This window comes from Narcine bancroftii, chromosome 5 (assembly GCF_036971445.1).
Source record: "Narcine bancroftii isolate sNarBan1 chromosome 5, sNarBan1.hap1, whole genome shotgun sequence".
NCBI classification, from domain to species: Eukaryota; Metazoa; Chordata; class Chondrichthyes; order Torpediniformes; family Narcinidae; genus Narcine; species Narcine bancroftii.
In genome coordinates this window covers 65901956-65916823 of record NC_091473.1, presented here as the reverse complement: position 1 = coordinate 65916823, position 14868 = coordinate 65901956, and the positions used below count along the sequence as shown (strand labels likewise).

General features: G+C 42.3%; 1 protein-coding gene across 4 annotated transcripts in view; it reads right to left on the bottom strand.

Annotated features, from left to right (window-relative positions):
• dars2 (aspartyl-tRNA synthetase 2, mitochondrial) overlaps window positions 1-14868 on the bottom strand; it is a 46680-nt gene that overhangs the window by 30828 nt on the left and 984 nt on the right. For 2 of the 4 annotated variants that reach the window (XR_011357578.1, XM_069937640.1), the window contains exons 2-4: window positions 10726-10825; window positions 7716-7782; window positions 5142-5243 (exon numbers count right to left, since the gene is read on the bottom strand). Coding sequence is in view for 3 of the 4 variants with exons in the window: in XM_069937640.1 (XP_069793741.1) it covers window positions 5142-5243; window positions 7716-7782; window positions 10726-10825 (269 nt within the window). In the remaining variant the exon portion in view is untranslated. Of the gene's footprint in view, window positions 1-5141; window positions 5244-7715; window positions 7783-10725; window positions 10826-14868 lie in introns of those variants that run through there. The other 2 variants (XM_069937641.1, XM_069937642.1) reach the window with 2 other exon arrangements.

Genomic DNA, 14868 nt, shown 5'->3' with positions numbered 1-14868 from the left:
TTGTTGAGCTGGATACCTTTTATGAAACAGCAAGATTTTTCAATAATTATCCTATGGTCAAGTGTCATAAGTACAAGTGTGAGGTTTCATATCAAAAGTTAACAGTACATGAGAGTTCTTAATTACCTACTTAGAAATATAGATTTCTCTTTAAGTGGCTTCGAAAAACTGACAAATGAAGTAGAAATATTTCTACATCATGCAAAAAATTATCAAAAAAAAAATAAGATAGACTAGGCAGGCAGGATAAGGGAAAATCCCAAGAGATTCCACAAGGTATGTTAAGAGGAAAGGGGTGGTTAGGGAAAGAATGGATTCCATTAAAGATTGACAGGTTATCTCTGTGTGGAGCCACAGGAGACCAACAAGATTTTAAATATTTCTCATTAGTCTTAACTGTGAAAGCCAAGTAAATGAAGCAAGTATCATGTACAATGTACCAGGGAGGAGGTGTGGGTGGCTTTGGAGTACATTAAGGTGCTCAAATCCTGATGGCCTGATCAAGTGCATCCTTGAACCTTGTGGAAACCTGGAGAAGAAATTGTAGAGGCCTTTGCAGAGATATTGACATCATCTTGGGCCTCAGGTGAAATGCCTGAAGGTGGCTAAAATGGCAGCAAAGACAAGTCAGCGAGCAAGCAAGGGATAGGATCTACCAGCATTTGAAAAGGCAGAAAATGATTAGTGCCAATAAGCATGGCTTTGAGTATGGGAGATCACGTCTCATGAATCCAATGGAGTTTTTTTTTGTAAGAGGTGACCAAGAGGACTGATGAGGACAGGGCAATGACTGTTTATATGGACTTCAGCAAGGCATATGACAAGGATCCCGTAGGTTAGTCTTGAAGGTTGAATCATTTGAGATCTAAGGGGAACTGGCCAAATGGATCCAAAACTAGCTTTGTGAAAGAAGTCAGAGGGTAGTTGTGTATACTGTAGTTTTTTTTCTGATTAGAGGCCTGTGACCTGTGGATGCACCACAGGGATCCACATGAAAGATTTGGATTGCAATGTAGTTAATATGATTAGTAACATTGTGAATGACACCAAAATTGGTGCTACAGTAGAGTGAGGAAAGATATGCAAATTTGCAACAGCATCTGCATCAATTGGGAAGGTTGGCCAAGGAGTATCAAATGACATTCAACTCTGACAAGTGCGAGGTGTTGCAAGGTAAGACTTACACTGGATATGCCAAGGCCCTGAAGAATGTTTTCGAACAGAGAAACCACTGTACTGGTGCATAGTTCCAGAAACTGATGACTCGGGAGGAAAGGGGTTGGAGAGGCACTTGGCATGCTTGCCTTTGTTGGGCAGGTTATTGAGTACAAAAGTTTGGACTTCATGAAACTGATGTACAAATGTTAGTGAGACCACACTTAAGAGTGTTTTCTGCAGTTCTGGTCACCCAGCTATAGAAAGGATATTAATTATATATAAAAATGATTAATCACATTATATATGTATTAAATTGTAGCAACTATTGCTATGTTTTGTGATGTTCAACTTTAAATAAAATATTTTTAAAAAGATATTAAGAAGGAAGGGGTGCCGATCAGATTCACCAGGATGTTGCTGGAACTGAAAGGCTCAACCCATAGGAAGAGGTTAAGATGTTGGGTTTTTATTCCCTCTAGTGGAGGCTGAGAGGTGATCTTGTGGTGATTTATAAAATCATGAGGAGAATAATGATGGTCTTTTTAGAAAAAAAAATTTTGGGTTGTTCCTGCGAGGTCTGGATAGCCTGAAAAATGGGGGTCATCTTATGTGCTGGATATATCATAAAACCATTAAAAAGAGGCTAAAAAAAGGGGGGGGGGGTTGACCTATTTGCCAGTCGACGTGTACGCTGCAATATACAGTAAACGTCTTTCTTTTTCTTTCCCAATACTGTTAAAAATGTTTTCTCCTTGTGGATAATGCCCACCCTCTGGAAACTTAATCTGGGGGATCATAGGCTTAAACCCCTATGGTTATCATTTTCTGATGAAGTACATGCTAAATCATGTAACACTTTCAAATTGACAACGTAGCAATTAAGTTAAAGAAAGTCTCCAGAAAATATAGTTATACTGTGCTAAATTTTTTAAATCTTGTTTAAAAGTCTTATTTGCTTTGGACTCAGCATTATTTTGCAGTGTATTTGCTAGGTTTCAATTAATGATTAGAGTCATAGAGTTTTACAACACAGAAACAATTTGTCCATGCTGACCAGGTTTCCTGCCCAAACTCTTCTCGTTTGCCTGCATTCAGCCCATATCCTTCCAAAAGCTTTGGTTCATGAACCTGTGTATATGTCCTTTTGGGTCCCTTTTAAAGTTTTGGATTACACTACCCAGGGAAAAAGAATAACTCTTTAGATTGTTTGTACACCTGTTAGGTCTGCTTTGTTCATGAATGAGTGAGACAAACACCAGACTGAGTCGAAATCAGGGTTCTTTGTTCTTTATTACCGGATTGTAACACTTGCAACTAACAACGTTAGTCGGAGAATGCATTCTGCCGTTATCAGCAAAATGGTGATTTTTTATACCCTTGGATACGTGCTTAGAACATCATCATATCATTACTTGTCCAATGACTAAAACTGTTGCTATCCTTTCCCTGCTAGCTTCCTGCCTCTCAATCCATCAATGTCTCTCTTATCTTGTAAGTACAAGGATGCATTCACATCTTGTTACAGCCCTGCACAGGGTAACTCCTTACACATTCCCATCTCATGATGTTTTACCTTACACACCTCATACTTTCAATGCCCCAAGCAGCAAAGCCCAGCCTCTCCTTCAACCACCCAGCCAATTGTGTATCCAATTGGCTTCCAGGATGTGCCAATTGGCCTCCAGGTTGTGCCTGAGCCTTGTATCAGTTTTTTTTCCCTGCCCCCCCCCCACTTTGGTTTCTGCAAATCACTACCAATATCAAAGTCATATTATGATGGGGTGCAGCATTGTTTTACAATATAGCGGGGTCGCTACAGTTATAGCTCGAGGTATAATGGGTTATAGCTCAAGGTTTAAAGAAGGCTCACACACCAAGGGAGTGTAATTGACACTAGTTTTATTAGGCTCCAGCTCTGCCTTTTATAGGCAGCTGGCTGTGTCACCACCAGGGTGTGGCTTGAGTGGGGCCGGCTACTGATTGGTTATCCCAGATCCGCGAGCCTGGATTGAACCCCCTGTGATCTGCTGGCGGTGGTTGGTCAATTCGACTGCTGTTCCTGTGGCTTGTGGGAGGGGTTGTTTGTGTGTCAGCCCGCTACCACAGCATATTTAAAACAAAACTGGTCAAATAGAGTCATACTATGAACAGGCCCTTGTCCACACTGACCAAGTTGGCATTCTGGGCTAATCCCATAAGCCTGCATTTGATCCATATTTTTCTCAGCTTTTTCTAACTGAAAGTTGTAATTGTATCTGTTTCTATAGCTTCCTCTGGCAGCTCATTCCATATATGGACCACCATCAGAATGGGGAAAGAAACTGCCCTTCTGATCTCTCTCTTCTCACCTGAAGCCAATTCCCTCCAGTTCCAGTTATCCACAAGGACCAAACATTTTTAACAGTATTGGGAAAGAAAAAGAAAGACATTTACTGTATATTCCAGCTTACATGTCGACCGGCAGATAGGTCAACCCCCCCTTTTTTAGCCTCTTTTTAATGATTTTATGATATATCCGGCACATAAGATGACCCCCATTTTTCCGGCTGTCCAGGCCTCCCAGGAACAACTCAAAATTTTTTTTTTTTTTTAGAACAAAGCTGTAAATTAATTAAAAAAAGACCTCAGCCTACTGAGCAGGAGCTCTGACGGCCCAGAGCTGGAGCAGCGACATTGTTCTCCCGGTGTGAGCAGGAGCCTTGGCCAACCAGGCAGGAGTGGCAAAGGCAATGTTAGGGTCTCAGGTTGGAGAGGTTATGGTGGGGCCCAGAGGTGTGGAGGTGTCAGGGAGCAGTGGCACCGGCGGTGGGGAGGTACTTTCAACATTGACTTGTATGCCGATTTGACGTCAATCTATTGTTTTTTCGGTGAATTTAAGGTCTCAAAAGTATATCTGGCGTACAAGTCGATCCTCATTTTTGAGGGTTTTATGACTTGAATTATATGCCAAAATATACGGTATTTATTTCACTTCTCAATCTTGGGAAATCTCATAGTGCCACATAATCAATGCAGTTTTCTCAAATGTAACTACCATTGAAATGAAAGATTCAAGCCATTGTCTATCTGAAATTTTAATATGGTCTTTAACCCCCAAGAGCAGCAACCATTGTTGAGACCACTAACCTGAAATGGTTCTCAATCAAGTAATGTTTTGAGTTCAGAATGTTCTCTCTTGTTGAATTCCACCATGGCCTCATTACTCTAAAAACACAGAAATGCTGGAGGAACTCAGCTGGTCTCACAGCATCCATAGGAAGTAAAGATATATAACCAACATTTTGGACCTCAGCCCTTCTTCATACTTTGAAACATTGGTTATTGTATTTATCTCCTATGGTTTAAACTTCTGTTGCGTACAGTGGAAAGTACACTGACTGGTTGCATCACTTGCTGGTTCGGAAATTTGAATGCCTAGAAATGCAGAAAAGTGCAGAAAGTGGCACTCCAAGCCAATTCCATTATGGGCACTGATCTATTGGCCATTGAAGACATCTGCACAAGGCACGAGCTTCAGAAGGCTGCCAAAACCATAAAATAACCCAAAACCCTGACCATGCTCTCTTCTCATTGCTACCTTCAAGCAGAAAGTATAGAAGCCTGAAGTCCAACACATCTGGATTCAAGTATTTTTTTCCCCCCAACAGCCTCTCTGTACCACCTTCGCCAAAACATTTATGCCAAAACCACCGAAGATCAATCTGCACAACTAACATTTTTTTAAAAATACAACCACTGTGAATATTTGTTCTCTTTCATTTATAATGGTTCCTCTCTTATGTGTTGACTATTCGATGTACCTGGGAATCTACAGCAGGTAAGACTTCCATTACATTATACTTACCAGTATGTATACAACAATAAACTTCATTCATAACAAAGATAAACATTTAATTCAGTATGCAAAGGAACAAACATCAAGAGAAATACGATATGCAATGTAAATGTTTGGGATACAGGAGATACAGAAATCACTTACTAACCAGATTAACTTGTCCTGGTGGCCTGGGGATGACTATTCCAGTGACAGTAATAACAGATTCAAGAGCAAGTTTGCAAAGCATATTCTTCAAGTGTGAATTGGACTGCAAAAAGAGGGATCACAATCAAATTCAAATGTGACAGCAGCTTTTCAAAGACACTCCAGAAAAACAAAGATATTGGGTAAAAGTGAGATGACTGAGTGATAGAGTAGTCATCTCAAGCACATGCTGCAGGTGCAATCTGTGTTAACAGTTAAAAGAAAATTGTTTTTAAGAAAATTGGCATCCAACATGCCACAGAATGGCAGGTTATGGATACATGTAGTGAAGCTCTTTAGTATTATAATGCCACTTCCTAATATGAAAGTGTTATATGCAGAGAAACACACGACCTCCCTGCCTCCCTGGAATGTTGTGGATCACTGGTGGTAACGTGTCCTCCCTGTCTGAAAATTATTTGGTTGGATTTTATCAATGTTGGACTCCAGCCAAATTATCTAGGGTCATTATTAGTTAGGCACCCAGATCAGAATTGTATATAACGTTAACATTTAGCACATTCTCTCTCTCTCTGCCTTGTAGTCCAAGCCCTGGACATCATTCCACGCCAGGTCACTACTGTAGACATTTCTGCAAGTGTATGCCCTATAATTAAGCTGAGCCGTAGTACTGTGATAGATCAGTGCTTGCAGAGAGTCACAATCCCATTGGTAGAGGGAACCGAGAATGTGTGAGAAGGTCCGTCTGTAGAGTGTGTACATAATGTGTGAGCGTGTAGAGTACAGGCGACCACTGGTATCAGAGTCCAACCTGGATCCGATGTGAATGTCTATACTGTACAGTTGTTTTTTTCTTTGGCTTGGCTTCGCGGACGAAGATTTATGGAGGGGGTAAAAAGTCCACGTCAGCTGCAGACTCGTTTGTGGCTGACAAGTCCGATGCGGGACAGGCAAACACGATTGCAGCGGTTGCAGGGGAAAATTGGTTGGTTGGGGATGGGTGTTGGGTTTTTCCTCCTTTGCCTTTTGTCAGTGAGGTAGGCTCTGCGGTCTTCTTCAAAGGAGGTTGCTGCCCGCCAAACTGTGAGGCGCCAAGATGCACGGTTTGAGGCGATATCAGCCCACTGGCGGTGGTCAATGTGGCAGGCACCAAGAGATTTCTTTAGGCAGTCCTTGTACCTTTTCTTTGGTGCACCTCTGTCACGGTGGCCAGTGGAGAGCTCGCCATATAACACGATCTTGGGAAGGCGATGGTCCTCCATTCTGGAGACGTGACCCATCCAGCGCAGCTGGATCTTCAGCAGCGTGGACTCGATGCTGTCGACCTCTGCCATCTCGAGTACTTCGACGTTAGGGATGTAAGCGCTCCAATGGATGTTGAGGATGGAGCGGAGACAACGCTGGTGGAAGCGTTCTAGGAGCCGTAGGTGGTGCCGGTAGAGGACCCATGATTCGGAGCCGAACAGGAGTGTGGGTATGACAACGGCTCTGTATACGCTTATCTTTGTGAGGTTTTTCAGTTGGTTGTTTTTCCAGACTCTTTTGTGTAGTCTTCCAAAGGCGCTATTTGCCTTGGCGAGTCTGTTGTCTATCTCATTGTCGATCCTTGCATCTGATGAAATGGTGCAGCCGAGATAGGTAAACTGGTTGACCGTTTTGAGTTTTGTGTGCCCGATGGAGATGTGGGGGGGCTGGTAATCATGGTGGGGAGCTGGCTGATGGAGGACCTCAGTTTTCTTCAGGCTGACTTCCAGGCCAAACATTTTGGCAGTTTCCGCAAAGCAGGACGTCAAGCGCTGAAGAGCTGGCTCTGAATGGGCAACTAAAGCGGCATCGTCTGCAAAGAGTAGTTCACGGACAAGTTTCTCTTGTGTCTTGGTGTGAGCTTGCAGGCGCCTCAGATTGAAGAGACTGCCATCCGTGCGGTACCGGATGTAAACAGCGTCTTCATTGTTGGGGTCTTTCATGGCTTGGTTCAGCATCATGCTGAAGAAGATTGAAAAGAGGGTTGGTGCCAGAACACAGCCTTGCTTCACGCCATTGTTAATGGAGAAGGGTTCAGAGAGCTCATTGCTGTATCTGACCCGACCTTGTTGGTTTTCGTGCAGTTGGATAATCATGTTGAGGAACTTTGGGGGACATCCGATGCGCTCTAGTATTTGCCAAAGCCCTTTCCTGCTCACGGTGTCGAAGTTGTTTAGTAATAAAGTAATTGAGTATCATTTGATGTTCTTCCCTGTTTGTCTTCTGTGTGTCCATTAAGTTACCTGTGATTGTAACACTTGTGTCCATACTTAATTTCTCTGTGAACCCACCGAACCTGATAGCCTTCCAAACACAACAGAAGCGACCCCTTCACTACATATGTCTAATAGTGGAGAATTTTTAATCAAGATATTGTGGAAAGAGGAAGTTAAAAATAACTCCAGGATACTTGTAAAAACTTGGATTATGAACATTTTACAGTTTTTAAAGCATGGTACAAATACAGCAGAGATTATGCATTAGAACTTAAATTATAGCTAAGAAAGTTCTGGTTACAATAATAAAATTGCTCAACTTCAAACCTACTCACCTCCTCCTGTGGTACAATAATTTGTATTAAACCAGCAAAATCTCTCAGAATGATAAAGAGGCCCTGTCTGAACAAATACGAGAAAACTTTAGTGACAGCAGGATATAGAACATTACACCTTCTCTTCTACCATGACAGTTCTTTTCTCAGTCAAGAGAGCTCAGAGCTGATTTTACTTCCAATTCTGAGATAAGAGGTTATTATCATATACACATGTACTCAGATGCAGCAACTTCTTACTTGCTGCAGTGAAACAGTGGCACAAGATACACTAACTACAAAAGCGTAACTTAAATGACAGAGAAAGAAATAATAAATATAAAAGGATATATAAATAAGTAAACATTCACAATTCCAGTTCATGCCAGAAGAAAAAAGCTGCATTTCAATAATGCAGATTGTTCTTTTAATAGTCCCAGAATAGTTTAAGGTAGCATGGGGAGGTTCAAGATCCTGATAGCTATTTGGAAAAAGTATTCTTTAACCAACAGAGTTGGTCTTCAACATCCTGCATCTCGTTCCAGAAGATAGCAGACAGAATTGTGAGCAGGTGATGAATATCCTTTATGATGTTGACTGCCTTAAGGCAGTGTCTCATGTGGACGTCTTTCTTCGAACTGACTGACTAGTACTAAAATGGCATTAGTATTTGCAGCCATAAACCCACACCATTTGCAAGACCACAGAGAAACACTACTCATGGTGCCTTTCTAATTCCAACAGGGTCTAACTATCAACAGCGATTAACTCACAATCCTTGCACAAATTGCAGAGGTGGAAGAGGAATAGGGTTGTAGCAGCAGGGATTTCAAGTTCCTCAATATTGCATCATCTGTGGACGGTTTTGGATGGGAGGCAAACTGGAAATGTCACTGGAAGGTGAGATTTGAAGCATTCCATTAGAAGTGGCTCAAAGTACTTCATGATCAAAGGTCAGTGCCACGGGGTGGCAGTCATTTAGTCCAGTTTCCATTGCTCTCTTGAGCATCGAGATGGTGGTGGCTGCCTTGAATCCTGTGGGGACAGTGGACTACTGCAGTGAGATGCTGAAGATGTGCATTCAGACCTCCATTAACTAGACCACAGTCCTTTAGCACCTGACCAGGTATGCTCTCCGGTTCTGCTGCTTTGTGTGGGTACACCCTGGATAGTATCCTCTTAACCCAAGCTGCAGCTATGCAGGGTGCCTGTTCTTCAGGGAGAGCAAAGTTCTCTTTGATGTCATATTGTTTTTCTCATCAAACTGCGCGTAGAGGATATTCAACCTGTTAGGAAGGATCATATTATTGCTGACCTGCAAGGTTTACTAATAGTCAGTTATGGTTTGAATACCATCACATGCACCATATGTTGCAAGTGTCACATAAGTGTGGAGTCTCTGTGTGTACCCACGCTTTGCCTTCCTGACTGCAAGTTCACCCCTTGCTGATCTTAATGCAATCTTGTCATCTGATCTGAAGTCGTGCCACAAGTTCCGAGTAATGCACAAACTTCTGCATCATGGGAATGTGCAACAAATTGCCATCTGACATGGTAAATGTGGGCTTGCTTTCAAGTTTTAAAAATAAATTGGATAGATATATGGATGGAAGAGGTCTGGAGGGTTATGGAATGGGTCCAGGTTAGTGGGACTAATGATATAATATTTTTGGCACAGACTAGAAGGGCCGAATGGCACGATCTTCCAGTCACAATACTGTATTGACCATCATCTGAATCCTACTGATGGTGCCTTTCTAATTCCAACGGGGGGGGGGATCCTCATATAAAAACCCAAAAAAACTGACTGAAAGGAACCATCATCATCCTATGGGATGGACAGCCAGAAGAGACTCTCTGTCAAGTTGCAGATGTTAGGCTCTCTGACCTTCTTGAATAAGACTATAACATTTGCCACCCTCCAGTCTTCTGGCACCTCATCTGCATTTAATACTTCCTTTATCCATATCTGTAACTGATCTATTTCCTATTCTATTCTTAATGGGCCTCTGAATTGTCCAACAACTCTACCAACCTGTGTGACATCTGCAAACCTACTATTCTATCCATCAACCTTTTCATTCAAGTAACTTCTGCCAGAATAACATTTTGCCACCACTACCCTCTTTTCTGTGGGCAAGCCAATTCAGAATCAAAGTGGATTGGGATACTTCTCCTCAAGCACAGGAGGTTGAGGGATAAACTCTGAATCTTTTAAAAAAGAAATCACAAAGGACATAGATAAGGTGAAGAGCATGGTCTTTCTCCCATGGTAGGGGAATCTAAAGTAAGAGGGCATAGATTTAAGATGAGAGAGGAAAGATTTAAAAAGGACCAAAGGAGCACCTTTTTTCCCCAGATGATGCTGGTGGGTGTATAGAACATGCTGCCAGAGACAGGTCCAATCGTAACATTTAAAAGACATTCATACATTTACATGGACAGGAAAGGTTTGGAGGGATATGGGTCAAACAGAGGCAAGTGAGACTAGCTTGGGTAGACAGGGTGGTCAGCATAGACAAGTTAGGCCAAAAGGCTTATCATGTGTTGTGAAACTTTATGCCTCTAATATGCACAACTTTGAAAACATGCAACTCCAGATTTAAGGAGTCTCTTTCCTGCTGTTGTCAGGCTTTAAATGGAGCTCCCATTAGTAAACGATGATGACTTGCACTGTTAAATGGTACAATTCTCTTTAACATTATGCCCTGAACATGTGTATTATATAGCATTATCTCCTACATTCATGTTTTTATTCTTGCATTACCCTTGCACCATATATACTGTAGTTTGATTTGCCTGCACAACATGCAAAATGTTTTTCCATGGTATCTCAGTACATGTGACAACAACCAATTCAATTTATGGGAAATGCTGTCAATAGACTTTTCTAAAGCTCATTTATTACTCCTCAAGCAAGTGTTCTTCCAAAATCAAAATGCTTTGCAATTCTTATCAAACATTTTAATTTGCTATAAACAGACTTTGTCAGTGGTATAAATGAGCAAAGAAACTAATGTTGAGAACATACCTTTTATACTGAATCCAGCCACAGAGTCTAACCTCTTGACCAATGTGAGTGGCACAAAGCTCTCCGCATGTATGAGTCCGAAAGGCAAAACTATTCAGGTCTTTATAAAAGGAAAACAGGAATGTTATGAAGTAATCCACCAATTATTTTTGTAAAATAAAAACAAAGAAGGAATTCCTCCAGCTGAACACACATGGGTACAAAAACCCTGGAATGATTCATTTAGACATAGAAAATTCAGACCTACAAATAACAGGTCATTTCAGCCCAAAGCCCATTTACACCCCATTAACCTACACGTCCAATACATTTTGAATGGTGGAAGGAAACCGGAGCTCCTGGAGAAAACCCAGGCAGATATAGGGATAATGTACAAACTCCTTACAGACAACACAGGACTCGAACGCCAGTCTGGTCCCAGTCGCTGGCACTGTGAAGGTGTGATGCTAACTGTGCCACCATGCTATAATTCTTCCAAAGTGAAAAATAGATTTTGTGAAGGGAGATAAGCAGGAAACATTCCCATAGATTAAAAGGAGAGCGGAAATAATGACCTGTGTGTCTGACATCTGTGGTTGGGAAAATGTTGGAATCCGTATCAAAGGATGCGATATCAAGACAATTAGAAAATAACGAATGTGCAGGGTCAACATGGATCAATGAAAGGGAAATCAAGTTTCACTAATTGATTGTGCTCTGATGATACTTCTGGAAGAGTGGATGTTGTAGTTAAGGAAAGGCTTCAATAAGGTCACATGCAATAAAATGAAAATTGGGATTAATTAGCTTGGTGGATTGAGTTAATTAACAGTTAAAAAGAAACAAAGAACAGGAACAATGAGATCGGAAACCGGAGTGCAGCTTGGTGTTCTAAAAGGGTCATGTGGTTTTGCAACCAGAGAGAGTCAAACAGGCTTTTTCTCAGAGAAAGAAAGAGAGAGACAATTCAATTCTGCAGTTTTACAGTCAGCAGCAGCAGCTGGGACTGGAACAGGACAAGCTGGAAAGCTTGTGGAAAAAAAAAACATTTTGAAGATGGGTTGTGAGTGCTTAGTTCAGCCTGGTCAAAGCCCTTGTGGTTCATACAAGAGGAGAAGACTGGCTATCTAAAGTTTCACTTTAAATAAAAGAAACAAAAATGAACTCTGTGGTGACCTGAAAGAGGTTATCATCTGGAGAACCCTGAGAGGGCAAGTTTCTTCAGCAAGACACTGAAGTGGTTGATTAAAAGGGATCAGTTTGTGTCTAGGAACAACAAATCTCTCTCTGAAAACCAACAAGAACCTTCCTGAGTGGTAACCATTTACCTTCCGAGCACCAAAGCCCGGTGAACTTCATAAATGTTAAATTCTGTGCACAGTACAAGAAATGCCTGCAACCAGTAAACTTGGAGGAAAGAGAAGTGAGATTGGACTGTGAACCAAAGAACTTTTCTAAACTTACACACACATTACATATACATGCGCTTCGAATTAGAAAGGGGTTAAGTTAGGTTAGTTAAGTTAATAGTGATAAGTTAAAGTCTGATTCTGTTTTTATGTTTAAAGAAAATTAAAAGCAACTTTTATTTAAGTAACCATTTGTCTTGGTGAATATCTATTGCTGCTGGGTTTTGGGGTCCTCTGGGCTCGTAACAACAGGAATAGGAAGAAACAGGCAGAAGCCAGAATAAAAGGGTGGCAGGGAGGGGAAGGAGCACAAGCCTGCAGATGAGAGGTGGGAGTTGCGGGCGCAAAAAAGAAAAAAAAGTAAGCCGATAGGAGGGAGAGGCAGAGTGGAGCAAGACAAAAGAAGGTGTGAGTGACAGTCAGGGAGGGGAAAGAAGGAAGAGGATGAATGGGGCCAGAGGGATCAGGGAAAGCAAGGGGGTGGGGAGAAAACAAGGAGGGAACATTACCAGAAATTGAAAAAGTCTTGAGTGTCTTAGTCTTGGCACTCTCCAACCATACAGCATCAATATTACCTTCTCCAATTTCATGCAACCTCCCCCTTGCTTTCTCAGGTCCCTCTGGTCTCCTCCTCCTTCCCTCTCCACCTGCCAGTCAACCACATCTTATTTCCTCCAACTCCCCACCTCCTTGCCTTCAGTCAACGATCTAGTCCTTTCTAAAATAATGCACCTTCCTTAGCACTGCCTCTTCTTTTCATTTCCTCCAGATTTATTTTTTCCCCATTTCTTTCTTTTCCTCCCCACCTACATTCTTCCACCTCCCATCTGTATTTACCTATTGCTTATGAGCTTATCCTCCTCCCTCTCATCACCACCATTTTGTTCTGGCTTCTGCCCTTTTTTCTTCCCAATTCTCATGAAATGTTGCAGCCCAAAACATTGATTGTCCATTGCCTTCTGTGAATGCTGAGTTCATCAAGCATCTTGCTTATGGCTCCCGCTTTCCACCATCTGCCGGCTTTCCAAGATCATGATCCCACCTGCCACTCTCCACCCCACCAATTCCCTGTCCTCTACCCAAACTCTCCTCTGCTCCTCTCCACCCTGTCTCCCAGCACTCACCTCCATTCCTGTACCCCAGAATCTCCTGTTCCACCCCATCCCTAACACCCCACCACCCCCAAGTCTCCTCCACCCCCATTTTCACCACTCCACCCCCTTCAATGCATCCCCATCACCTCCACTCCAGCCCATCCCCACCACCAGATTCAGATTTATTGTCAGAGTACATACATGACATCACATTCAACCCTGAGATTCCTTTTTCCTGCGGGCATGGCAGAATTACCACTAAATGGTAGTGCAAAAAAAAATTGTACAGTGCAAACACAAACAAAGAACTGTAAACAGATAATGAATGTTTAAAAAAAAACTGACTGTGCATTACAGAGAGAACAAAAAGAAAATCAATAAAGTGCGCAAGTAAGAAGAGTCCTTAAATGAGTCTCTGATTGAGTTTGTCATTGGGAAGTCTGATGGTGGAGCGGCAGCAGCTGTACCTGAACCTGGTGGTGCGAGTCTTGTGGCAACTCTACCTCTTTTCTGATGGCAGCAGTGAGAGCAGAATGTGTGCTGGATGGTGTGAGTCTTTGATATTTGCTGCTGCTCTGACGCAGCATTCAGAATCAGAATTTATTGTCATGAACAAGTCATTAAATTTGATGTTTTACAGCAGCATCTTAGTGTAAACATTCATATTATAACCATCTTACAACATTGCTCTAAAAAAAAATTAAAAATAAAAATGCACAAAAATAAAGCAGTGTCTATGATTATTCAGGAATCTGATGGCAGTAGGGAAGAAGCTGTCCTCGTGCCGCTGAGTGCTCGTCTTTAGGCTCCCGAAAGTAGCACAGTGAAGACCGCCTGGGTGGTGGGGGTCTTTGAGGATAGAAGCTGCTTTTTTAAGACACCGCCTCATGTAGATGTCCTTGATAGACTGAAGTCTGATGCCTGTGATGTCACAGGACGAGTCTTGAGAGTTGGCACCTCCATACCAAGCAGTGATGTAGCCACCCAGAATGTGCTCCACGGTACACCTGTAGAAGTTTACCAGAGTCTTTGGTGACATACTGAACCTCCTCAAACACCTCACAAAGTGTAGCTGCTGGCGAGCCTTCTTTGTGATTGCATCAACATGGAGGCTCCAAGACAGATTCTCGGAGATGCTGACGCCCAGGAATTTGAAGTTCTTGACTCTCTCCACTACTGTGCCCTCAAAAAAGATTGGGTTGTGTTCCCCTAACTTCCTCCTACATCTCCTTGGTTTTGCTGACGTCGAGTGCAAGGTTGTTGCCATTGCACCATTGAATGAGCTGATCTACCTCCCTCCTGTACTCTTCCTCATTGCCATTTGTGATACTGCCGACAACTGTGGCATCATTGGCAAACTTGTAGATGGTATTGGAATTGTGCCTGGCAGCACAGTCATGGGTGCATAATGAGTAGAGTAGTGGGCTAAACATGCATCCTGTGTTGCTTGTGTGATCAGTGAGAAGGAGACGTTGTTTCCAATTTACACTGACTGTATTCTTCCAATGAGAAAGTCAAGGATCCAGTTGCAGGGGTGGTGGAACAGAGAGTTTGTAGCTTCTTGACAAGCACTGAGGGAATAATGGAATTGAAAGCTAAGCTGTAGTCGAAGAAGAGCAGCCGTATGTATGAATTTCCGTTTTCGAGGTGATCTAGAGCTG